The 25,625-nt window shown below is 39.5% G+C and overlaps 1 protein-coding gene and 1 non-coding gene across 2 annotated transcripts in view; both read left to right on the top strand.

Moving 5' to 3' along the window:
• Positions 1–1,641: 1,641 nt before the first annotated feature.
• trnam-cau (transfer RNA methionine (anticodon CAU)) lies at positions 1,642–1,714 on the top strand. The gene has a single exon. It is a non-coding gene; the product is annotated as a tRNA-Met (tRNA).
• Positions 1,715–2,000: 286 nt separating this feature from the next.
• LOC146324305 (glypican-5-like) overlaps positions 2,001–25,625 on the top strand; it is a 72,199-nt gene continuing 48,574 nt past the window's right edge. The window contains exons 1-7 of the mRNA XM_084722303.1: positions 2,001–3,391; positions 9,430–9,591; positions 15,778–16,325; positions 19,891–20,073; positions 21,765–21,946; positions 22,083–22,142; positions 23,214–23,336. Coding sequence (XP_084578429.1) covers positions 3,214–3,391; positions 9,430–9,591; positions 15,778–16,325; positions 19,891–20,073; positions 21,765–21,946; positions 22,083–22,142; positions 23,214–23,336 — 1,436 coding nt within the window. The 5' untranslated portion in view covers positions 2,001–3,213. The remainder of the gene's footprint in view (positions 3,392–9,429; positions 9,592–15,777; positions 16,326–19,890; positions 20,074–21,764; positions 21,947–22,082; positions 22,143–23,213; positions 23,337–25,625) is intronic.

The following is a 25,625-nucleotide window of genomic DNA, read 5'->3' as shown; positions in this document are numbered from 1 at the left end:
AAAAGTCTTAATTACTAATACGTGATTGCACCTATTTTGCTTGATTTTTGCGTTATTTGATTTATACATTATTTAATACTGCTGATCTGTATCTACACTTGGCAAAACATTTTTTTTACTGGCTGAAATTAATCAGAGATAGGGGAGTTGATTAAATCTAACCTCTCCTCGTCAGACATGTGGTCACTAAGTCCCACTAGAAAGCTGAAGTAAGCTGTTTTCGCCGATGGATTTCAGATTTCCGAGGATGTGAATACAGCAACAACAATATGTCACGCTAATTTGATCATGTTTGGGTCCTGTCTAGAAGGGAATCCCAGACCCGCGACAGATCTCGCGAGAGTGATTATTTTAACCCAAACCATGATGTTTCCTTATATCCCTAACCAAGATCTTTGTCACTAAACCTACTGAGATCTAAACCACAGCGTTGTTATCTTATAAAACATGATTCATTTGTTTAACGTGCACGATTAACAAAAAGTGAGTATTTCTCGCGAGAGTTTCTCAAATCAAGGGTTCCCTCTAGACACGACCGTGCGTTTAGCGTCATGCCCCGTATCGACTCCCGCTGGTTCCTAACTCGTTATGATCATGTATAAAGATGTGTAGCAGCCTCTAAAATAACATAAATGTGAAGCAGATCTATGTAAAATCTAGAGCAAAATGAAAATCTTCATGTGATGATGATAAAAAGACTAAGAATATGACAAATATGAATCTTATTGTTGTTTATTTACACTTTGAGTTCAAACAAATCTGTGTTATGTACGTATTTAAAGTTGTAGTTTTTTATGACTGAGCTTTGTAACCTAACATTCATTTAGCTACTTCACTTTCTAAAGTTGCTTGTCATCAACGGGCAGGTTAGTTTATCAGAAATCGAGTCTCGAACCTGCCGTTTTAGTTTTAAAATTCCAGCCGGCATTCTGACACATCATTGGTCAGATCTTGGTTGGTGAGGGAAATCTTGGGTCATCTATGAGGACACCCCAGGTCTGCGAAAGATCTCGCGAGAGGGACCATATCAATCAAACCATGATCTTTTCCTAACTCCTGTGCATGTACTTTTTGTCCTTACAGCATTGTCCTACAGCATTGTCACATTATTAAACATAATTAATTAATTCATCGTGCGCAGTGTAGAAACGACGCATACAAATCTCGCGAGTTTCACAAATGTTGAGTTCCCTGTAAGAGAGAAGCGACCAAAACGTTGGTAGCGATACGAGCGCTGATTGGCCGGAGCAGACAACGATTTGTGATAGCAGACCGAATCGTGATTGGCTGCTCGATTTACAGGCGCTGTCTGTCTCACAGTTTGCGTAAATTGTCATTTTCCAGGACAGGAATGCTGCCATTATGTCACGCTAATTTCCAAGTAAAAATTGGTGTGAACAACATGAGACTTTTTGTCGAAAGAATAAAATTACATGCACTTCAAGCCGCAATCGAGGCTTCTGCAAACGGAAGGAGCGAAGCTGCTCAATTGGCCAGAACAGAGACACGTCACAGCGTTCTGCCGTCTTGAACTAGGTTGTAAAGAAATGACCACACACGAGTGCTCCTTATATAAATTTGACATAGGGTCATAAAATAATGCTGTTTTATCCTTTTTGGACATACGCGTGTTTTCATCGGGCCTCGTTGGCGCAGTAGGCAGCGCGTCAGTCTCATAATCTGAAGGTCGTGAGTTCGAGCCTCACACGGGGCACGTGACTTTTTTTTTTTTTTTTTTTAATCAACTTTGTGCAATACGTAGTAATCACGTGCTACTTAAGGAAGCTAATATATGCTGTAGTAGAAGGTTACCCACTTGTGTTGCGGTTGCCAACGTTGCTATTTTTATACATGGTGAAAAGAGGGGAGCAAAATATTACACTTAAAACATTAGTTACTCACTCAAGAGTGATACTCTTTCAGGTTGTCCACATTTTAGTCATGAAATGGACGGACAGGTTGCCATGGCTATGCTAAATTACCTTGCTGACGTTTGTCAGGTGCTTGGTCAGCCTTAACGATCTGTGTAAAAAACTTAGTCGGCTAGTTTAATTAAGCTTCTTGGTGGAGGTGAAGTCGAAGAAAATTGTCTTTTTTGTCAAACAAGCGAAACAGTAAACTACAGCTACCGACGGTACTGGAATTGTGTGTTAATTGACTTTCTGCCTCAGCTAACCGCTACCGCATTGTTGTAGGTGGTCCTTCCAGAAGGGAACCCAAGATCTGCGACATTCTCGCGAGATCTGTACGCGTTGTCTGAACTTTTACTGCACGTCTTCCAGAAAAATTGTGGTTTATAATATGACAACGCTGTGGTTAAGATCCAGAGAGATGCAGTGACAGAAAACACTTGGTTAAGGTTTGGAGAAGATCGATTTGGGTTACAATGATCCCTCTCGCGAGATATATCACGAGTTTGGGGTTCCCTTCTATACACGACGGCTGCAGGTCTGCAAGGTGAGGTAATACAAGCTAAACTAGATGAGTGCTGTCGGTTAAATCAACAATACTCATTCTATATTATATAGCTAATTAGTTATTGGAAAACATATAACACATCACAAGGGTTCTATACTTATGCAAGAAGATTTATATGAACATTGTAACAAACTATTTACTCTAATTGAGGAGCTGTTAAAAATGACTCTGCAATGATGCAAAGTGACCAACGGGCGGCGCTCATGTTCAACTTTCAAACGTTGCTTTTTCCTGATTCCACTTCCCTTACAGAAATCACTCAAGCTTAATGGACCCTGTCTGCAGAAGCAGCTGTTGTAAAGTGTGTGTGAGAGAGATAATGTAAAAAAAAAAAAGACAAACAAATAATAATAAACAGATGGCTTATGGCGACATAAGTTAGTGAATTCCCGGGTAAATTGCCTATATCCCTTATGATTATTGTGACGGTTGTGCTCTCACAGTGTTGTCAGTTTCTTAGCTGTAATAAGATATTATTAACATTACGATATAGCTGCTGTATAGCAGACACACGTATTTTTTAAAGTATTTGGAGTGCACATGTCAATTAAGTAATTGAGCTGAAGTGAGTGAGGGAGTCAGAGAGGGAGGAGGGCGCTGAGCCTGACAGTGGGCTCCAGCTCCAGACAGACTTACTGGCTGCAGATGAAGTTTTCACTCACGCCGCACCGTGGGATTTTTAGGAATTCATACATTTGCCGTCCAGACTCTCTATCTCCTGACTGAGATGTTGCGATGTTCCGTGCAGCCTTACAAAACGTGGACTTGTTTTGGCTGATTTTGCTGTATTTTGTTTTCCTGCCGGAGAGCGGCTGTAGATCAGCCGATGTGGACAGCTGTCATGAGGTGAAGACAGCCTACATGATGCGCCAAATAGGCCCGGTGGAGCTGGTGCCAGACAGGCCGGGGACAGGTCAGTCACTGGAAACACGATATGTGGAAAATATATGGAAATGTTCTGAAATATTATAGTGGAAACTCTGCAGGAGGCTCACAAAAAGGAGCATGAAGTATTCAGAGGTGCAGTGTAACTAACTGCATAAAGTGAAGTGTTGTATAATAGTTTCATTTTGAAGTAGTCGAACTTTACTTAAGTATTTTCCATTCTGTGCTATTTTAAAGGCAAATATGTTATATTTTTAATACATTACATTTGTTTGACAGCTAGTTATTGCTCTGAAGATCAAGATTTTAAATGCAAAACATAAGATGAGTTTATAAATTACAATGCAATGTTATAAATGAAACCACTGATCAATACTTGTGGATGAAGTAAAGATTAGTTTCACTTAGATCACAATTTCAAATTTCTGCCTTTCAACTAAAGCACTGGTAATAATAATAATAATAATAATAATAATAATAATAATAATAATAGTGCTGTGTATCTACTATATATATTATATTAAAATATCACATATAATAATTATATATTATAATATAACACTGACAATTGGGCCATTTTGCTACTTTAAGAACCTTTTGCTTTGTACAATTTTGATTGAAAAACCTGTAACTGAGTATTTTACACAGTATTCCTTACTTAAGTAAAGTATCCAAGTACTTCTATCTAAGATCCCTACTAACCACAGTAGTGTCATGAAGACAGTTAAAATATATAATTAAGTGTAGAGCTGCAGCAGTTAATTGATTAATCGATCAGTTGTCAACTGTTAAATTAATCACCAGCTGTTTTGCTAATCAATTTAATGTTTTTATTACCCTTTTATCAAGTAAGTAAGTAATCATTAGCAGCCTTAATCAGTGATAATAATCAATATATTATTAAAACAATACGTATATATATATATATATATATATATACACACACACATATATATATATATATATATATATATATATATATATATATATATATATATCCATACTAGTGATATATCAGTTAGCTTTTGTACTGTTTTAATTGAAGAACTTGTAATTGAGTATTTTTGGGGGTGTTGTGTTAGACAGGTATTGACGATAACCTTGATATTTAAAAATTAAATATTGATATCATGTCAATAATACACACATGGTGATATCTTGTAAATAATCCAGGGCCTCTATAACACACTGTGTGGTCTTACATCAGTTTATCTGGTTGCCTTTTCACAGTCCATTAAGTCTAATTGCATTTTTTGTACAGTTTAGGTTACAGACGTTCCTCCAACTCTCTACACTCATATTCATTTGCCAAAACAGAGACAAAACTCAAGATAAACAAACTTAAAGATGAATTTTCATCGCTAGAATGATATTTTTTGCAAATGTTCTCTAGACATTGCAATAATTATTGTTATTAGTTTGTAGAAAAAAAGATTTAGGGATGTAACAATATTAAAATTTAACTACACAAATATCCTGGGCAAAGTATTCCTTACTTAAGTGAAAGGATCCATATACTTGTATCTAAGATCCCTTCCATCCATAGTATCAGGAAGATAGATGAAGTATATAATTGAGTGTAAACTTGCACACATTCCTCACATTAAGATTCACTTAATATAGTGAGGCGGAGCTTGACAACTGTGTTTTGCTGAAAATAATTCAAAAGAGTCTCTTTATTTTCCACGTTCTCATCTTAAATGACTAAACTGAAAGCGAGCAAACTCCATGCAGTGTTACATAATCAATCTCCAACTTAATATCTCTTCTGCTATGAGATTTTTAATACTTTAAGCATTGCTGTGACATGTAGCCCACACAGGATTTAAACTCATAGCTTCAGAAGCGCAGGGCCAATAAGTCACTGGATCATCACTGTGCAGCCAACACTTCTTAGAGCGTCAGAAGCCATTTCTGCTGAAAACTAACCTAAATATTCTGCAACACTTCTGTAGAGCTCTTGAAAACATACTTGGCTACAGGTGGTGGTGTTAAAGACGTGGATTTCGTCTGGCTCATGAGACTGTCTCTGCACAGTATTACAGTCCTGCACTGTGTGAGCGTCCAGGTCTAAGATGTCATTATTTTTAATGTAACTGTACCCAAAAAGAAACCACAAAAAGTTGATCCCTTAGAGTCATTTGTTGGCAGTAATTTCTGATTTTCCTGTGTACTGGAGACACGTGGCTGATGATAAAGATCTCAAGTTAACAAGCTTTATTTTCCTGTGGTCTTGACTTACATAAACTGTCTCCTTGTCTGAATTATTAAAGTCATAAAATTGCACAAGAATCAGATGTTAATTGTCCTGCTATAGTCAACAGGCATAAAGTAATCTTTGTCAGATATCAGTAACACTCACACAGCTGAATGAAAAATCTCTTAATTAATAATTTTCCTGCTTTTGATGACAGTTTGCAGTTATAGCTGATGCAGAGATACAAGGCGATTTATCCATCATTTACAACATGTTTGTAAAAGGAGGTGTTGATGTTGTTCCCTCTTCGATTGATTGATTGGAACTGGCTGAAGAGATGAAGCAGTCTCACAGCTCTTCAGTCAGGTGGTACAGCAGCGGATACTTCTGTATCTCTTTCCACACAGCAGCAGGGCGAACAAGCTGTGGCTGGGTGGGTTTTGTCTTGTGTGTTGTTTGAGCTCTGTGCAGAGACGTCACCTCCCAAATATCAGTGATGCTTGGTAGATGGGTGCAAATATTGTTTTTGGTAGTTTGAATCTGTAAAGTTTACCTTTCGTGGGCCGATTTCTGGACTGTAGGCACTGTAGTATTCCTGCAATATTACTGTTGCTGCAGGACCTGATAGTGTACTATGAGGTAGTGATTGTTAACATCCCGTTTACAATATATAGTGGTGACCTTTACATTTCTGGGCAGAGATTTGCTAATTGTCATAGGTAAAAGTACCAGAAGACTCTGGCAAAAGTACTGATTCACCTTCTTTACTCAAATAAAAGTGAAAAAGTACAGGCTGTGAAATGTACTCAGAGTACTATAACTAACTGAACCTTCTCTGCGGTCTAGTTTCCCTCATGTCTGTTTCATCTTATTACATCTTTACTGTTGTTTTCATTTTTTTACATCTGGCATACACAGTATGTACCAATTGACACATCAAGGAAGTGTATATTCTGTGTATTACTGTCCCATCTGTTTAGACTGAAATCAGTCCTGACACAGTGATGCAAACTAAAAATAATGATAATTTCTCTCAATTCATTAAAACTAAAGCAACTGGACTGTCTTGAAAACGTAAGGAGTAGAAAGAACAGATATTTGTGTTAAAATGTAGGGGTAAAGGTAGAAAGTTGTCAGAAATATAAATACTCGAGTATATTACAGATACCTGCAGACTGTATTTGCAGCTACTACAAGGAACTTTCACATTTTCTTGATTTTGGAGGCCTCTGTCGACAAAAGTGGTGATGTTTCGTCCGTGACAACCACAAAATATAACATCAAAAATCAAAAAGTCTCTTCCTGCTGCTTTTTAACTGGGTAATGAACTACTCACTGTAACTTTGCCTGGGAAACGTAAACACAACATGTAGAAATGGCCGAACTTCTTGGTGATGGTCTCATTAACTGTTGTAGGTCATATAGAGGCATCAGTGTTAAATTGAGGCAGTTTCACTGTAGCAGAGCTGCGTCGATTAATCAATTATTAAATTAATCGCCAACTATTTTCAGAAATGATTTATCGGTTCGAGGAAAAAAAGTCAAAATTGTCTGATTCCAGCTTCTTAGATGTAAATACTTCCTGGTTTCTTTACCCCTAAACTGAATATCTTTTGGTTGTGGGCAAAACAGGACACTTGAGGATGTCATCTTAAGTTTTGGGAAATTTTAGATGTATAAACCACAGTGAAATGTTGGCACGACACAGTATTCTGATCTGGTGAGGCCATGGATGAATTAATTAGAGATAAAAGCCATTCTAAGTAGGCTGTATAACAGTTGAATAGCGGTGCTGTCCTTGGCGGACAAATGCACCTCTCCCCGGCCCGTGATTGGCCAGGGAGTGGCTTCCATTATTGGAGCTGAAAAAGCACGTCAGTTTCTCTGAAAATGTTGGCAAAAATTCAGTGACAGGGATTACCATCTCATCCCATATACTGTGCGACCACCTGCTATTATGTGGCTAAAATCCCATACATATATCATGTGATAACAATGGAACCATCTCCATGACAACTGAGCTGAACTCCATCTGCTGATGAAGGCCATCTGATACTCAAGTCAGGACAATTTAATTTATATAGCGACAAATAATAACAGCAGTTATCTCGGGGCATTTTTATACAAAAAGAGCGGGTCCAGACCGTATTCTTCACAATATTATTTACAAAGACCCAACAATCTCACCATGAGCAAGCACTTGGTGACAGTCGTGAGGAAAAACTTTCTTTTAACAAACAGAAAGGTTGAGCGGAACTAGGCTGCGGGTGGGCAGCCATCTGTCGCGAGCGGTGTGGGTGAGAGAGAAAGACCGAGGAGTGATAGAGCTGAAATCTCTGTAAAATTTCCAGTAACTGGACCTTTTACTAAGAGTCCAAACTAGTTTAATGAATAATTTTGAGATGAGAACAGAGGCTGCACAGGTCTCTGAATCATGCTGACTGTGTTGGTGTTGGTCTGGTTGTTTCCAGACTTAAACCTTGTAGTCTGGCTTCCAGACACCCTGTTGCCCCACTTGCAAGTGAGGAATGCAACAAAGCATCTCCAATAAATAGTAACCATCCCAGTAATGTACTCCACAGTCAGCCAGTGCTAATGTGAATAGTTGAAAGTTTGACACAGGTCTGGTGTGTGTGTGAGGTCAGACATAGGTGAACAGTCCGTTCCTCTCTCTCCCTTGATCACAGTCAACTTGACAGCTTGGCTTACAGCAGTCTACACACCCTCACACACACACACACACACACACACACACACACACACACACACACACACACAGTCTGGTGTGTGTGGTGAAGTGTTGCCCACTGTGCGTGTCATCATGTCAGGTCCCAGCAGGCTCATTGTAGAATTATTTTTGTCAAGTCATAAAGTCTTGTGCCCTAAATTCTTTTAGATCACTGGTCCCTAAACGGATTAACTAATTTAAAGGAGCAGTCTGTAGAATGTAATGGTGTCTAGCAGTGAGGTTGCAGATTGTGTCCAAATGAATACCTTCTCACCTCACCCTCCCCTTCCGAGTGTGTAAGAGAACCTATGATAGCTGCAAAACTTCTGAAAAACACAAACGGCCGTATCTTGAGCGAGTGTTTGGTTTGTTGAAATTAGGGATGTCCCATTGTCAGGAACGATTCTGGGTCAGGAGAGAAACTTACTACAAAAACATTGGAGCAGATATCAAAATATTTTTTATTTGGATAAACTGATCACATATTAGGACTCTAAAGTTATTTTCGTGCATGAATGAATGAATGAATGTAAATGACCAGTAGCTCATTCAGTCATTCATGCTCAGTTAGTCACAATATGTAACATATGGCTCCATGTATAAATGGTCACAAAAATTCAGTATAATACAAAAATATAAAAAAACGCAAAAAAAAAAACATCTGCTGAATATTATATTTTATTCCTGCCATATTCTGCCAATAAATCCCCATAGATCTTACACATTGGGCCTTTAAATGATTAATAAGATGAGTTTTTTACTGGTTGTTTAATTAGTGATAATGTGTGGGAAAAGAGATTTTTATGGATTTTAAAACAACCCTTAAGAGCAAATCTCTAGCTGTGAGCCCAAACTAAAACAGTGGTGAGATTTAATCTGAGACTTTATTCTAAGAAAATATTAAAGATTTATCAGATACGTCACTGCCTCCATTAATCATAAGAAGCTTGGCGAGTACACCCAAAACTCTTCCAAGCCAATTTATCGAAGGTCAGAGTAAAGGCGAATAGAAAGCTGTGCAGACCTCATGAAATAATTCCTTCCAGGCACCATTCTGTGTTGGCTGATTCAACCCGATATCAGTGGATCTTCAGTTAATACGGTCATGCCTTAAACTGTTTCTTCCTCCTCTGTCTTTCAGATGAGTCTCTCAGGGTGTGTGTCCATCCTGGGCCCAGCTGCTGCACCAGTAAGATGGAGGACAGCTACATGGCGGCTGTTCGCAGCGAGACGCAGCAGAAGATCCGATCCTACAGCTTCGAACTTAAGTACCTGATCGCTGGACACACCAAGGCCTACCATGGTGAGAGAGAGAAATGGAGTTACAGTTGAAGGAAGGGGAGTAGACTAAAGAACACAATGTGTGCATCAATTCGTTTCATGTATTAATGAAGAGAAATGCATGTAAGTGAATTTTCCAATTGCTCCGCAAATCGGTAAAATTCTCAAATTATGTTTACAAGTTTGTTAAAATCCATGTTAGTGAGCATTTTATACTTGTCAAGATGACCTTTTTTTGCCCAGGAGGTCAAAGTCATGACATGCTCTACTCTGCCTCTGATTGGCTAGTGCTCTTTACCTTCATTGGTGGGGTTGTTTAGGTTTAGGCATGAGGTGGTGAGGCTGAGGCTGAGGGTGAGAATGTCAGGCTAAGCCAATCAGAGCCAGAGCAGGGTTGTGACTTTGCCATCCTGGGAAAAAATGTGGTATCTGTAGCCCAGTGTGAAATATCCATTGTTCAGTGCCTAAAAATGTCTTTTCAAGATAGAACTGCATAGTTTGGAGTAGTGTTGCCAGATTTAGCAACTTTTCAGAGCCTTTTGGTGACTTTATTTCCAAAAAGCAACATATTCTGCAAACAGTGTAGGGGTCACGCCTCTCCCTCTATTGCACTGCGCTTGCAGGCAGAAGGTTGTTTGATCTTCTCCCTCCCTTTGTATATATATATATATTTTACTATTTTACTTCAAATATATGCTGTGATGAGTTTGTGAATATTTAGATAAAGATTTCTTTATATATCCTTTAATATGGCTTAAGGTGATCTCTTCCTTGCCTGCTACAACCACCGCAAGCTTTATGTAAATACTTACGTGATGAAACTTTTGGAGCTAGCTGCTTCTATTGAAAAATGGTTCAGTCCAAAACAGACCTGTGCAATAATAAGACTGCCTAGTCAGCATCTCTGTATGCTGTACCTGTCAGGTGAATGATCATCTTTGGTAAAGGAGAAGTGCTCATTAACATGGATTTTAACAATTTGTGAACAAAATTTGAGGGAAATAAACCTTTTGTGTACACAAAAGAGAAATATTCACCTTATGAAAAAAGGTGAGCCAAAACAAAGTGCTGCATTTATATTTTTGCTGAGTGTACATGCTTATTCCTCAGTAAACTATTTTTTTTGAATTTGAACAAGTGCTAAAAGTTGACTAGTTGGTTGAATCTTTTTTTTTAAGCAAAAGCCCAGGGTTGTTTGATTTGACTTGATTACTCTGATTCTCAGACAGTTTTGTTTTTTCTGTTTTATATAGTTTTAGTTGAATTTTTTTGTGTCTTTTGGATGGTTGGTTGAACAAAATAAGAAACAAGAAGATGTCACACTGGGCTGTGGGAAATCATCATTATTTTAGGGACCAAATGATCAAAAAATATTGGAAAAATATCCAAAGAATAATTTGATAATGAAAATAATATTTAGTTACATTTGCAGCCCTAATGTGAAAAGTAATGTTTCCTTTCAGCTTTGTTTCATTAATGATTTTTCGTTGCGGATTTATTATGATTAACCAGCACTAATAAAGTCCGTTGGTGATTCAAGAACGTAGCCTAAATCAAAGTGACATTAATAGCAGTGGTGATTTTGGTGTTTTAACGGTTCTGTCAAGTGCCTGTAGCCCCCCGTCATTCTCACTTTGTGTGTTCATCATGAAATAGCTAGTTTGTGTCAGGGTGGTGGTGTGAGGCCAGTTTATTTTGTGAGGCGCCACAGTGGCTAGCCAAACAAACAACTGATGTTCGATTGAGTCTTTGAGAGAGCAAACTCTCAGAGGGAGCAGCGGAAAACTTTGTTACAACTCTCCGCTCTCTTTCTCTGTCTGTCTGTCTCTGTCGCTGCGATAATCAGGTTTTGTTCTTGACCAATGAGAGAGCGAGGGACGGAGAATGTTTACATTCAGTACGTATCCGCAGCAAAGTGTTGTTGCCGTGGGCAACAGCCGGTCTCTAACGGGCTGCTCTGAATAGGAGGAAGAATACTCTGCTTGTCCACTTGTCTCTCAACACTATTCACCAGTCTGTGTGAGCATGAGTGTGTGTGTGTGTGTGTGATAGAAAGAGCTGGTGTGTGTGTGTGTGTGTGTCCACGTGCACAAATGTGTGCGTGTGCATGCAGAGATTATGAGAGGGGTAGAGTTGATGAAACCCAGCAGACAGACATGGCAAACATGTACCTCTCTGTTTTCTTTTTTTTTTTTCCCTGCCTCTCTATCTCCCACTCTCTCCTCCCCGGCTACATCTCAGTGCACTCAGGCTCATTTTCAGCTGCTATTTATGCCCAGCGGATGCCTAAACCATCCATGGGTAAAATTAATGCAAAACATCCATACACAAAGGGGCTGAATGAGGAGAAGGCTGCAGCCAGAACAAGGAGTTAAAATTTCACAAGTTTAAACCATGATTTTAAGAGTCAGTTCACTAAAATCACAAGAAACATTTTTTTAACTCCACCTGATATCTACCTAAGGAGGAAGTTTTGTGTGTTTTAAGTTTTGTGATAGATATCATTATCTGAATATACTGCAGCCACCTCAGCACTGTGGAGGTAATAGAAGTTCGTGTTATACTATCCAAAACACTGAAATGAAGAAGAAATGAAATGAAATGAGATGAAGAAAACATTCTTTCAGAAGGACATAGTGATAAGTTATGTTAAATTATGTTAATTTATTCAGGATCAATCAATCAAACTTGATTTAAATAGCACAAGTCTTACATCAAATGCAACTCAAAGTACTTAAGATAAAAAGAGCTAAAAGAGCACAAGTTTACATAAAAAACATTTGAATTAATAAAACATTTAATTGAATAAAATAAAACTAATAGTCACTTAAAAAATAAAAGTAAAGGACAAGTCAAAATTAGCAACATTAAATAAAAGCCAGGCTGTAAAGGTGTGTTTTAATTTTCTTTTAAAGATATCCACACTTTCTGCTACCCTCAGTGATGGTTTTGACCTCACGTGGTGTTTATCAGGATATTAAACAATGATGACAGATAAATTAAACCTGGTCTCACGGTTCTTACATGTCCCATTCAAACATTTATAGGTGCCTGTTTGTATTCTGCCGTTCATTTTTTTAGGTGGAAAATAAAATTGATAACTTTTCAATTTTTTTTAACTTGGACAGATAAAACAGGAAAGACCCGCACAGCTAAATAATTCTAGTTTCAAGTGAGAAAATATTTTAGTTTTGTGATTTGGGTAAACCAGCCCTTTAAAGGGACAGTTCACCCCAAAACCAAAAGTGGGCATGCAGATTTTCCCTATGTAACAAGTTCTGTTTATCCATCCAGTTCAGGGGTCTCACACTGCCGGTCTGGGGGCCAGATCCTGACTGGGAAAATTTATGTTAATGCCCCCTTAAGTCCCTCCCCTTAATGCCCCCAACAACTCAGAAAATTGGAAAAAAAATAGTTGTTGCAGAGTTGGTGTCTGCTGAAGTCATGTATGCTGAAATATGATGCACGAAAGTGAAAGTTTGGTTGTTTTTATTAATTCATCCATGTTTTTTCCACATATCACTTAAAAGCTCATGAATACATCAAAGTCGGAATGAAGATTTTCCAGCTCAGGGAAATGGGACAATCCAAGGAGCATGTGAATGTGCACCAAGCTAGCTAGCTCGGTGATGTGGTTTGCGGGTGTAGTTCGGTTGAAGTGCCTACATGAAACTACTTGCAAAAAGGTCTGTGGATTATCTTGAGTGACTGGGTCATGATTCCTGGAATGAGACATTGTTGTTTTTCAAAACACAGTAAACACAAGCTGAGTGCCATTTAGTTTCTACAGCCGATATCTCCAAAACTCAGCTAGAGGGATAAATAGCACTGCAGTTACAATATGCATTTTTCATTTTGGGGTGAACTGTCCCTTTAATGAATGAAATTAATTTTGCACGACAGCAGTGGTCAACAGCTGAGCTAAATCTCAGAGGATCCCCCCTCCAAAGCACAGTGATTAAAACCCACAAGAGAAACTGAGACATGCCCAGAGCGGTTGTAGTCAGGCTCTATTTACACCCTGTGGATTACTTTAGTGTGTGTGTGTGTGTGTGTGTGTGTGTGTGGGCATACGTGTCTGCATGCTTGCGTGTGTTTCTCCTGGCACTGTAAGACCCTTGTGCCCTCTCCACCATGGCGCAGCTGTCATCCAATCATGGAGGGTAAAGAGCTAATCACATGACCCCGGAGCAGACTTTGCCGTGTCACTCGATGCCGTCTGTATTTGTGTTGCTATTGCCAGGACATGGGTATGCAAACACATAAAAGTGAGACATCACTCGGTGCTTTATGTAAGCGAGCCCTGCCTCTCGCTGCTCCGCCGCCTCGTCCCCCGACCACCATCGGCGTCACTTCATTTCATTTCATCTACTAGAGCGAAAATGAGTCTGAATGTACAGAACTCAAATACTGGGTCACTGTTGTGTGAACTCTCCTGAAGAGTGATAATGATTTCTTTATTTAGTCAATTTGTGAGTTATTTAATAAATTCCCACTTGTAGAGTCAGGCTGTGATAGTGAAATACAAAGCTGTTAAGACATGACCACACACACACAAAGATGCACACACACACTGACTGAATGAGTTGACGAGAAAGTCACAGAGGCGTAGATTTCCCTCTCTCAGTTTGTGTGTGTGTGTGTGTGTGTGTGTGTGTGTGTGTGTGTGTGTGTGTGTGTGTGTGTGTGTGTGTGTTAGGATGCCATCACATTGACATCACCCTTTTTACTTGGCAGGTTTCAAACATAGACACACACACACTGTCACACACACACACACTGTCACACACCGCGTGCACGCAGCCTCTGTTAAGGGTGCTGTCCACTTTATTAGACCGTGTCGGACATAGGAAACACAGTGGATCCTCTCATTATCACCTGACTATAGATAACAGTGAAGTGAAAATGAGCTCAGGGATGAATTAAGTTGTGTACTATTTTGGCTCGTATGCAGCAGGATAAAGTCAGTCCAAGGTTAGTGAGACAGACACTGTGTAACAAGAGACACTAATATACGCACAAATATGGAAATGACACATCTTTCAGGTGGAAATGACATATCTGTCAGTTATGCCACCATTAGAAATGTGAAGAATTTTAGATTTAATTACGGATGTAACAATACAGTGAATAATGTAATATTACAATTAAAAATGTCTGAATACTGTACTGGACTTTGGCATTATCTACCATGATATTACATAGTTAATTATTTTATTTTATTTATTTTATTGCAAATCTCTATAAATATCTCAAACATTTATTGCCAAAGACAAAGACAGAAGTCATAATTTTCTTTGTGTTTTAATGTTGGGATGAATATTGTATTGTGGACCTTTTATCTTGATATTATTCTACCTTGAGGTACAGAGTGTCTCACAGAAGACTCTTGTTTCTCATTATGATTTTTTTAGCCACACAAGTGGCGTAGCTGTAAGTATGGCGATGTTTATCATATGGTTGGTCCGTCCACCACTTTGGTCCAAACTGAAATATGTCAATTCAACTTGTAGATACATTAACATTAAATATAATACATACATTCATGTTTCACACATAAAAGATGAATCCCAAATATCGCCTGACTTTTTATTTAAGGCCATTCTAAGGTCAGCTAGGACAGAGGTCAGAAAAGTCTTTTATTTAAATCCCCAAAGTAACGCCAAATATCCATTCATTCCAAAATCCTGAATTTGCATTCGATCAGTGTTTCATGTTCATTCAGTTCACGATGTGTTAACTTCTTTGCCAAGGTCAGAGATTACACAACTTATTTTTAGGTAATAAATTAAGCTTATTAAGTTTTGTGATCACTTTGTTTTGAAGTCTTGAATATACTGAACAAACAAAAATTGGAAAGAAAATCTAAAATGCAGACCACATGCTGCGCCATCTGACCATATGTGACCACCTCAATATGTCATCATGCCACCGTCTGCTTAGGGTTTTTTTTGGTGCATACCAGCAGGCCTGAAAAGGAAATCTAGGGCAAACACTGATAAAAAAGACTGAGGTTAGGAAATTTAAAATGTTCATGTAGCAACAATGACAATGAATTAAGGTACCAGAAAGGTAAAGTAGAAATATAAAGTAGAAAACAATATTCCTTTAAGATATATTCATGACTAATTATCAAGTATGTTTGTTAGGGAACATGGAACAATATAACTCATGTTTGTCTTTCTCTCTGTCTTCTCACTTGTTCCAGAGACCTTTGAGTCACTTGTGTCCTTCACGTCTAACCTGACCGGCACTCTGTTCGACAGCGCCTACTCTGCTTTGGCGTCCGACTGTCGCCCCCTTGTGTTTCAGCTGTTCAGCAGCATCAAACACCACCTTTCTGGAGACTCTAACTCCTCACTGGACCACACAGTGCGTCGGTTCTACGATGACCTTTTCCCGTTGGTCTACCGCCGCCTGCTCAACCCTGGGATCGGCCGCTCGTCGCCTCAGTCCTTTTCCTCCACCTCCGCCAATCACGACGACTGCCTGCGGATGACACGGCAGGATGTCAGCCCGTTCGGACCCCATCCCCGCCTCTTGGTCAGCAGCTTGTCCCGTGCGCTTGGAGTGGGCCGAGCACTGAGTCGACTGCTGAAACTGGCCGGAGAGGTTGTGAACGCGACCGAGAAGGCGACGTTATCCAGAGAGTGTGGGCGGGGCTTAGTGAGGATGCAGTACTGCTCCCACTGCAGAGGGCTGACGCTGATACGACCCTGCACCGGCCTGTGTGTCAACATCATGAGAGGATGTCTGGTAAGTGATTGAATGTTTGTATCTGTTTTATTATCTGTGTATGTTTCCATCATAGTTATACTGTACACACTGATAACAAAAGTGTGAACTGAGTCACAAATTTGATGAAATCAAAAATCTAAATCAAAAAAGACTTGCAACTCAACATGGGCTTCAACACCAATAACTTCACTTGGACTTTTGATTTTTTACTTGAAAATACTTGATACCTTCCCTGAAGCCCAGAGATGAAAAAAACTGTTATTTAAGATCAGTGCCATGAAGCAATTCGTTTTTGTTCATTTCCTCAATCGACTCATTTTAATGCTATTCGTTCTCAGCAAGTCGACACCTCATTCTCCAGATTCACTTTGATTGAACCAATCCAACAACGTCCAATCAAGGAGAGAACCTTAAAGGACTAACATTACGTTACTAAGCACCAGTGTGAAAAAATGAGACCAAAGATAATTTCATTCACAAAAAAACCCTACAAGATAGTCAACAAAAAAACAAATGCAGTATGTGAAACTTGTAGGTCAAAAACTACAGATGGAGATGCAGTGACTGTCAACTTTGTTCAACATTTGCAGTTGCACAAAGAGCAGAAAGTTGAGGTGTACATTATGACCTGTTTAAGACTCAGTCTTGACTTGAGACTTGAGTGCAAAGACTCAAGACTCTCTAGTGACCTGCAAAACAATGACTCACCTCTGTCTGATACTAATAAAATTCAGCATTGGACCTGTGCATTAAGTATGGAAATAATGGCAAGAGGCAATTAGCTTAGCTTAGCATTAAAACTGGAGGCAGGGGGAAATTGTTATCCATGCTCTGTCCATGGTTCAAAAATACACCTGGGCCAGCACCTCTGGTTTTGACTAGTTACTCTCTTACACCGTGTTTATTTAAGCTGTACACAAACAGAAATGTCTCCAGACGCAGGGATGCTCAGGCAGATGAGCGGCACTCGATTTGACCATTATAAACATCTTCTCTTTCTAAAAGATTATTGCTGATTTGTTACGGCTCATAAACTTACTAATTCAGACACTTGGCATTAATTTGAGCTCTAGTTAACATGAAATGGGCGAACAATAACAAGTTAAAGGCCGGAATGGAAATGTCAAATGAAGACACCGCAGCTGTAGTTTTGTCAAAAAAGTGAGTTATTTCAACTTGGCATGTTTCCTTCCTTCACTGGTGACACATCATGGTCATTTCATGGTTTATTATAGTAAATATGTTACAGAATTGTCCTTTAAATCACCTGACACTTCGTCATTTTAGGTATCAGTAATGAAAATTTCTTAATGGCATTCCAGGTTGTGTGTGCGTGTGTGTGTGTGTGTGTTGTAGCTGATATTGTTTTAGATGCATGAGATTCCTCAGAGTATTTGTCTCCATCTGTGTCTGGAGCACCAAGTCAAAAAAAATCAGTAATCCTCTCATCACTCACACGACTGAATCAGTCATTCACAGCATTTTATCATCCATAATTCATCCCCACATTAAGTTTTAGACTGACAAATAAAAAGAGCATCGCCAAGAGAATTGGCACTGTCCTCCGTGTGTCTTACTGGGCTGCTTCGAAATTCGCTGGACAGCTTTAACAGCGCCCACAGTCGAGAGACTTCTTTATAGCACGAAGCAGGAAGATGGCACTGTTCATCCCGCCTGAGAGTTTCTTGGAAGGACAGAAAGTGTGATGGAAAAACAACTCCCATCATGTTTATCCTCTTCAGCAAAGGAAAGGAGAGAAAAACACACAGTGAAGTCAAGGAGAGGCAGAGGGACAGGCGGGAACAGCCTCTCTGTGACAGAAGGCAACTTGGTTGGAAGATGGCGTCTTGGCTCCTCTGTCATGAGATGAAGCTGCCGTCACTGATAGATTGATTTTAAAGCATCTAAGCCAATTTACCAGCTTTTTAGAAACATGTAAAAATATAACATCAGAATATTTTTCTTTTTCTAATCTTCTTCTTTCCACATTTGGCAGCTCTTCACCCTCTTTCTCGTCCTCCTCCTCCTCCCTCTTCTCCATCTTGTTTGTTTGTTTGTTTATTTGTTTGGATCCCCAAAGCAAAACTAGTCTTCCTGGGATTCATATTCAAAATCATGCATACATTTTAAACATGCGTCTAAAAACAAGAACATACATTAAACACTACAGTCATTTCAGATAGCAAAAATAGCAAACAAGCAATAGCAGCAAAAAAGAAAAAAAAAACAACTACAAATCCCATATGCATGGCCAATCATCCTGAGGATCTGATCTGAGGTCAGCTGAAAGTGTTGAAATTTGTGAATGTAAGCTTAAAATCTACCTCTTCAGTCTGGCTTTTGATTGAGAATAATTTATAGGTCTTAATCTTGTTTATTTTTATTTTATTAATTTCATTCAATTTGACCTTATTTATTCAACATTATTTGTTATTATTTTATTATCAGTATTTTTTAAGTTTGTGTGTTTTTTTAATGTATTTTATCCAGTTCTTAGTCAAGGTTTTATTTAACTCCATATTATTAACATCGCTTTTCAATCTATTTCATTGTATGTCAACAGTTTTATTCTGTTTTTATTCTCTATTTGAAACAGAGTATATGGTTTTACTTTCACTCTATTACAGTTTTCACTTGTTCTGTCTTATTGTTGGTTTGTCAGCCATCTGTTAAGCACTTTGAATATCATTAATCTGCATGAAAGGTGCCATACAAAGAGAGTTTGATTGATTGATCAGGGTGCTGTACTCCCGTGTCACTCCGCTGCCCCTTTTAGTGTGGAAAGAACACTGTGAATTTGACTGCCAGTTAACACAAATTCTGTGATCTTTGTCAGCTCATTGCATAAAATAAGAAAACTGTAACACTGTTTAGCTGTTAAAAGACCAAATCCTCTAGCCAAGAACGTGAGTAATTAAGCTGTGTCTTTACTGATCAATGATTGGCATTGTAACGAAATAGGGGATTTTTCATACTGCCTCCATCAAAGTGGATGAACCAGACATATATAACTACCTTAACAAATCTTCAGGTTGTGTATTTCAGACATGTCTCACTTTTTATATTGTTCAGACACTTTATTTATTTACTTACTGAGCCAAACTCCATTCTAAAGACAGGTGTTTTATGAAAACTTTAGTTCCACCATCACTAAGACTCTTTTCTGATTCACTTTGATCTACAGGCACATTCTTTACACGTTCTTTTACTCCATAACATCATTAACTAACCTGTGATGAAGTGTTTGCCACAGACACACACACTGACCGGTCGCTTTTATAGTGCTTGTTTTCACACAAAGGGGGATGTGGTTGTTCTGATTTTGCAAGGTGTTTCCTTATTTTCTTTTTAAACATTGATATCTGTGTTGATTTAGTCAGTAACAATGGTAAAGAATTCCATGTTTTCATGCACTGTGCCTTTGAGGAAATTAGTGTTTCTTCGGGGAGTGAAAAACAGCATTCTGTTGCCTGTCTGGTGGCGTATGTATGTGACTCTGAATTGTGCTTTAATTGCCTGTACTGATATGATTAATTCACTCTTACCATCTCTCCTCATTTCCTCTCCTTTCTCTCTCCTCTAGATGGGTGTATCAGAGCTTGGCGCCCCCTGGGGGAGCTTGGTGATGCTGCTCCAACGGTTAGCTGCCACTTTAGCAACCAGCAGCAACCACAACAGCCTGGAGTTGGCTCTGTTAGCGGTTCGAAATCATGTAAACGATGCCATCCTGCACGCTCAGCTGCACGGGCCGCGCATTACAGCCACAGTAAGTAAGCAGAGGGGATGATGGGATGGCAAAGAAGAACTGCCTAAGTGGTTTGCTTTGTTCTGTCTGTACTTCAAATTCTCACATAAAGTCAGGATGTTGATGCCAGTCAACTGAAAAATGTTTGGATACTGAAATAAAAGAATGTGCTCCTATAAAAACAATCACTAAAAATGGACCATTAACAGATTGCTCAACCATCCTCACTCATATACCCCAATAATAAAGTCATTTGAATTTTGGACACAGAGCGAGGAAGGCCGTGGGTTTTCTTTCAGCCTGGCAGTTGGATCTCTTCACAAAAGCCTTGTACCTAGATGGGCTAAAAACAGCCTCATTCTTCAGAGAATCTGGGGTTCCCCTCAGTCTGTGTGTGTGTGTGTGTTCAAGCGAGTGTGTATGTGAGAGTGAATACAGATCCAGTGCCAGACAAAGACTGTGGTTGGCGGGACAACCGATACCCAGAATGCAGCTTGGTTCTGAGTGATGAGAAAGTTTCTGTGGCTAATCTCTGGACAAACAGACGACACACAAACACATGCATGCACACACTGTTGGAGGAAGGAATAGAGCAGCCAGCCAACTTTGAGAGAACATTGTGGACTTAGTAGAGTAGATTCCTGAGAGGTAAACAAACAAAACACACAAGCATAATCACACCGCTAATTGTGGCTAATAAGAAAATACCACTTCATTGGATATTTGACCAAGCTTCTTATTCATTGAGAAACATCACCAAAGGCTGACCCCTAATCCTTTAACAGTGTATATGTTCAGCTTTTAGATAGTTTGGATTATTTGATGTGGGCATGTGAGGTATTTATCTACAGTCACTAGGTTGGTACGCCCACAGTGTAAAGAAGCAGAGAGGCGTAACAGCACAGAAGATAAGCAATGAACTGCTCTGGACAGGATCTGTAACAAAAGCTATGCGCACGCTATATTTAGAATATTTTCACGGCCTTACTTTGCTGCCAGACAGCCTTTTCAGATGGGAAACTTCCATTATACAAGCCAAATAGAGCTCTGTCCAAACCAACCAAACTCCAGAGGCCAAATCGGTAGTTTTACCTCACAGAGCACGGGAGCTGCTGGTCCACCGCTGTCTCAACTTTGTGTTATTGTGTGACTTTGGTGTTTTAAAAGGATATTTTCGGCTTCACCAAAGTCAAACAACAACACAAACAAACTAACAGAATGAAACAGCCGTACACCAGCAACTCCTGTGTTCTGTGAAGTAAAATTATTAATTTCGCCCATGGAGTTTGGTTGGTTTGGAGTGAGAAATATTTGGCTTATGGAATGGCATCTTCCTGTCTGAAAAGGCTGTCTGACGGCAATTAAAGCTGTGAAAATATTCTAAATATAGCGTGCACTGAAATTGATTTATAAACTGACTATGGATAAGTACCACTTCAAATAAAAAGAACCATCCCTGACCTGGTGCTATTAGATCAGTAATTCCCAAACCATTTGAAAAAAAAAAGAATATATGATGGGGTAAAAAACGTATATATATTAGGGCTATTATTTTGACAGATATTGCAGCTTGCATTTTTGCAATCAGCTCATGATGATGTAGCACTTGTTGGGGTCTTTACCTAACAAACATGTTTTCTCTCATCTGGAGAACAAGATTTGTGGGACAGCTGCTTTCCAAAACACTAACCTGCAGACCGTCTCCCCCCCAGGTAGAGAAGGTGTGTGGATCCCAGGCAGCTGGCCCAGGGATGCCGAGTGCAAATCCCACCACCTCGCATGTTACAACCTCTGTGAGCCCCGCTGTATCAGTAACCTCAGCAAGGTCACCTGTGACATCGCCTCCCTCAGCGCGTCCGACTGCTCATCATCGTCTGCAGGAGCAATCCCGGAGGTGAGTAGTGTTGGCGGTCAGAGCATCTGGGGCAAAAAAAATTTCCCTCTAAGATGAAAGAGACAGGGTTGAGTCGACCTTCAGTCACACATATAAATATATATTCCTGTGCTTGTGTGTGTTTGTGTCCCGCCAGGTCATTCCTTCTCAAAGGCTCCAGAGGAGATAAGAGTCGCAGCCTGAAAAAACTGTCAAGGTAACTTTGTCTCCATCAGTTGCTCTTTAAATTATTATCAAAAGAGTTTTTGTACATAATCAAGTAAGGCAGCATGAAATGGTAAAACAAGTCATATTGTGATTATTTTGACTGTGAAAGTGTAGTTGTGATATGTGATATGATAAGTGGGAATGATGTTTTTTGCATAACAGTTTTCATTTTTACTGAAAGAAAATGATTAAGATTGTGGCGATGTGAGTCTGTACCAAACACACATGCTTTCTTTTATCTGAAAAACAAGATCTGTTGGTCAACTCAACCCAGCTTTATTTTTATAGCACCTTTCATACAAATATGCAGCCTAAAGTGCTTCGCATGGCAAAAATAAAACAACAGACAGGAAACAAATAAAAACAAGCAAAGAACGATAAAAATCCAAATAAATAAAAACAAATAAAAAAATGTAAAAATAAAATTACAGTACAACAAAAAAGTTAATATTAAAAATTAAAGTTAAATCATGCTGTGATTTCGCTTTTTTGGAGATTGCTCAGAAACCCCCTTATTGTCAACATACCTAAGAAATCCATGCATCCTCTGAATGCCCCAGGTCTCTAATTTGTGGCTGTGAAGTTTCATGAGGCTGTGATTATCATAGAGGTCACCAAAGGTCATTGTATACAGTGAGGTCAAGTTTGAAATGGCTGCTATATGGGGACTAACATGATCACACAGTAATTAATTTGGCCAGTGTCTGAAGTTTCAGATTTAGATACTCAAGTTATGCAATGCAAATATCTTTAGTTGCATTTTAATTGTACAGTGTCTTCATTATTTTATGTTTCATTCCTCCTGAAGGATGTAGCCATGTCCTCAAGGTGGGGCGTTCATTATTCAGCCATTACCAGAAATGTTTTGAGCTGGTTTCCCTTCCCTGTGTTGTTTTCAGTGGCTTACCAGAGTCTATCAGAAGGGATTTCACAGGGAATTGGACATGACAAGTACAAATAGGAACAAATAAAAACAGATGGCACATCAATCCTGCTCTTACTGACACCAACCCAAGCATTCAACTGTGCACCGCTCTCTCTCTCTCTTTCTCTGTTTCAGGGAGTTTGAGGGCTCCGTCCAGCGGTACCAGTGGTTTTTCTCAGAGCTGCCGGAGATGCTTTGTGAGAGTGAGATGGAGGTGGAGCAGCACACATGCTGGAGCGGCCAAGACGTCGTAGAGAGGTGTGTGTTTGTGTGTCGCAGTGCATTTATTACATTTTACAGCAAATATGTAGAACATTTGCTCTGACACAACATGTGGTCCTGGATGACTTGCTCGAGTGAGGCACCCAGCTCTGGCATGTTATGCTCATATTCTTCCATATTGGAGGAATGATGAAATGCAACCTGCTGTTTCAATCCTGCTGTTTTACATTCTTTATATGTTAGGAGGGATGGGTGGTATTGACTTACAAGCAACACAGATGAGGGAGGAAAAAAAGGAAAAGAAAGGAAAGAGAAAACTTTTAATATCCCCTTTCATAAACTTTTCTTTTACTTGAGTATATTTGGAGTATATTTTTGAGCGAGTAATCTACTTTTTACTTTGCTACATTTGCCTTTTACTCCTTTGTTACAACTATTCTGCTCTTAATGCAGGGAGCACCTGCATATTCTAGCTGTTTGGAAGAAAAACAAACACAACCTGTCTTTCGACTGCAGTGCAATGATGACAAAGCAAAACCAGCTATCAGCAACAATCCTTGTGAAAAAAGACGACAGTTAGGTCCACGATGAAGTGCACCCTGTGCCTCCCACTGAGATCTCCACTTTTAAAAACTTCAAACCTGTGCATGCACACTGAAGTAGGCTGAAGTAGGTTACCACTGACTGATCTAGTGGTCTGTCAGGCTTTTGTGTTGGTGACAGTTCACACCAAACTCAAAAATACATATTTTCCTCTTAGCTGTAGTACTGTATAATCATCTAGATTGTTTTGGAGGGAGATGCTGAGCTTTAGAGATATCAGCCATAGAGATGTCTGCCTTCTTTCCAACTGAAAGGGACTGAATGAAAAAATTAAAAACTCAACAGCGACAGCTCTCCTTCCATAAATCATGACGTGATTCTCAAGATAATCCACAGACCTTGTAGTGAGCTGTCGTAAAGGTGACAAGTAAAGGTCTGTGGATCATCTTGACTAGACAGCTCATGATTTCTGGGAAGAGACCCTACAGTTGAGTTTTTCAAATATATTTTTGGCGCTTTGAGCACCACAAGCCGAGTGCCATTCAGTCCCATTATATTGTAGAGAAGGCAGACATCTCTACAGTCGACTCTGTGACTCACAGCAAATCTATCTAGATGAGCAGCACTACAGGTAGCAGGATTTATTTAATTGAATTTTCTCAAATGATCATTTTCAGTACTCTACCCACTACTGTATGCTGGAGTACAAAGCTAAAGCAACAGAAGTTTTCATGTAAAAATACTGGCTTTAGACAGGTTTGTGCTCAAAAACATCGTGTCGGCTCTGTCAGGCCTGGGACGCGCTCTGCCTGAAATTTCAGGACTGCGTAACATTCACAAGGCCATGAAAAATCCAGACATGTGCATAGTTAATGACTGCAGTGCTGCTATAATATTTAGCATTGTTCTGTACTACTAGGTGCCCAGAAGCTATGAAGTATGTTGCAACAATATTACCGTACAGTGGAGGGTATGTTCATCACAGTGTAGCATCCAGTCATCAAGTCAGCTGCATTTGTATTGGTGTACATCATGTGTTTGTGACTTCAGCTAAGCCTGATGTCAGTTTTTGTCTCCTGAGTTCACCTTCCACTGGTGGGTTTGTATTTTCTTCATTCATATGAGCATTAAATACCAGTAACAAGGGCTTCACTGCGGTGGTCATCCATGACAGTGTCTAATTTTAAGTCAGAGTGATTTTTTTAATTTAAAAAAAAGGGGGGAAACTGCATCATATGAGAAAGTGTGTGTGTGTGTGTGTGTGTGTGTGTGTGTGTGTGTGTGTGTGTGTGTGTGTGTGTGTGTCCTATTAGTGCCAGGGTGGGGGTTGACAGGGTTGTGAAGGTTAGAGAGTTCGTTTCCAGAGTCTTTCTCATGGTGATTACATTGGCAGCTTAAACTGGTAACAAGACAAATGGGTGCGCACACACACACACACACACACACACACACACACACACACACACACACACAGACGTACCAACACATTCACAGGCGCGCATGCAAACACACTCCAACATGCACATTCCTACACACGTACCAACTAACTAACACACATACCAACACGCACCCTGCAATACACACAGAATATGGGATGATTCTGCTCGTCTGACATCTCACTGCACACGGCCCTATCTCAACACACACACACACACACACACACACACACACACACACACACACACACACACACACACACACACACACACGGACGTTAAGTTCTATCCGTCTCAGTAGGGAAACAGTTGCTGTGATGGAGACGGTTTTCTATTAATGGTCCAT

Source organism: Lutjanus erythropterus, chromosome 7, assembly GCF_056507025.1.
Source record: "Lutjanus erythropterus isolate fLutEry1 chromosome 7, fLutEry1.hap2, whole genome shotgun sequence".
NCBI classification, from domain to species: Eukaryota; Metazoa; Chordata; class Actinopteri; order Lutjaniformes; family Lutjanidae; genus Lutjanus; species Lutjanus erythropterus.
This window is presented reverse-complemented; position numbering and strand designations above follow the sequence as displayed.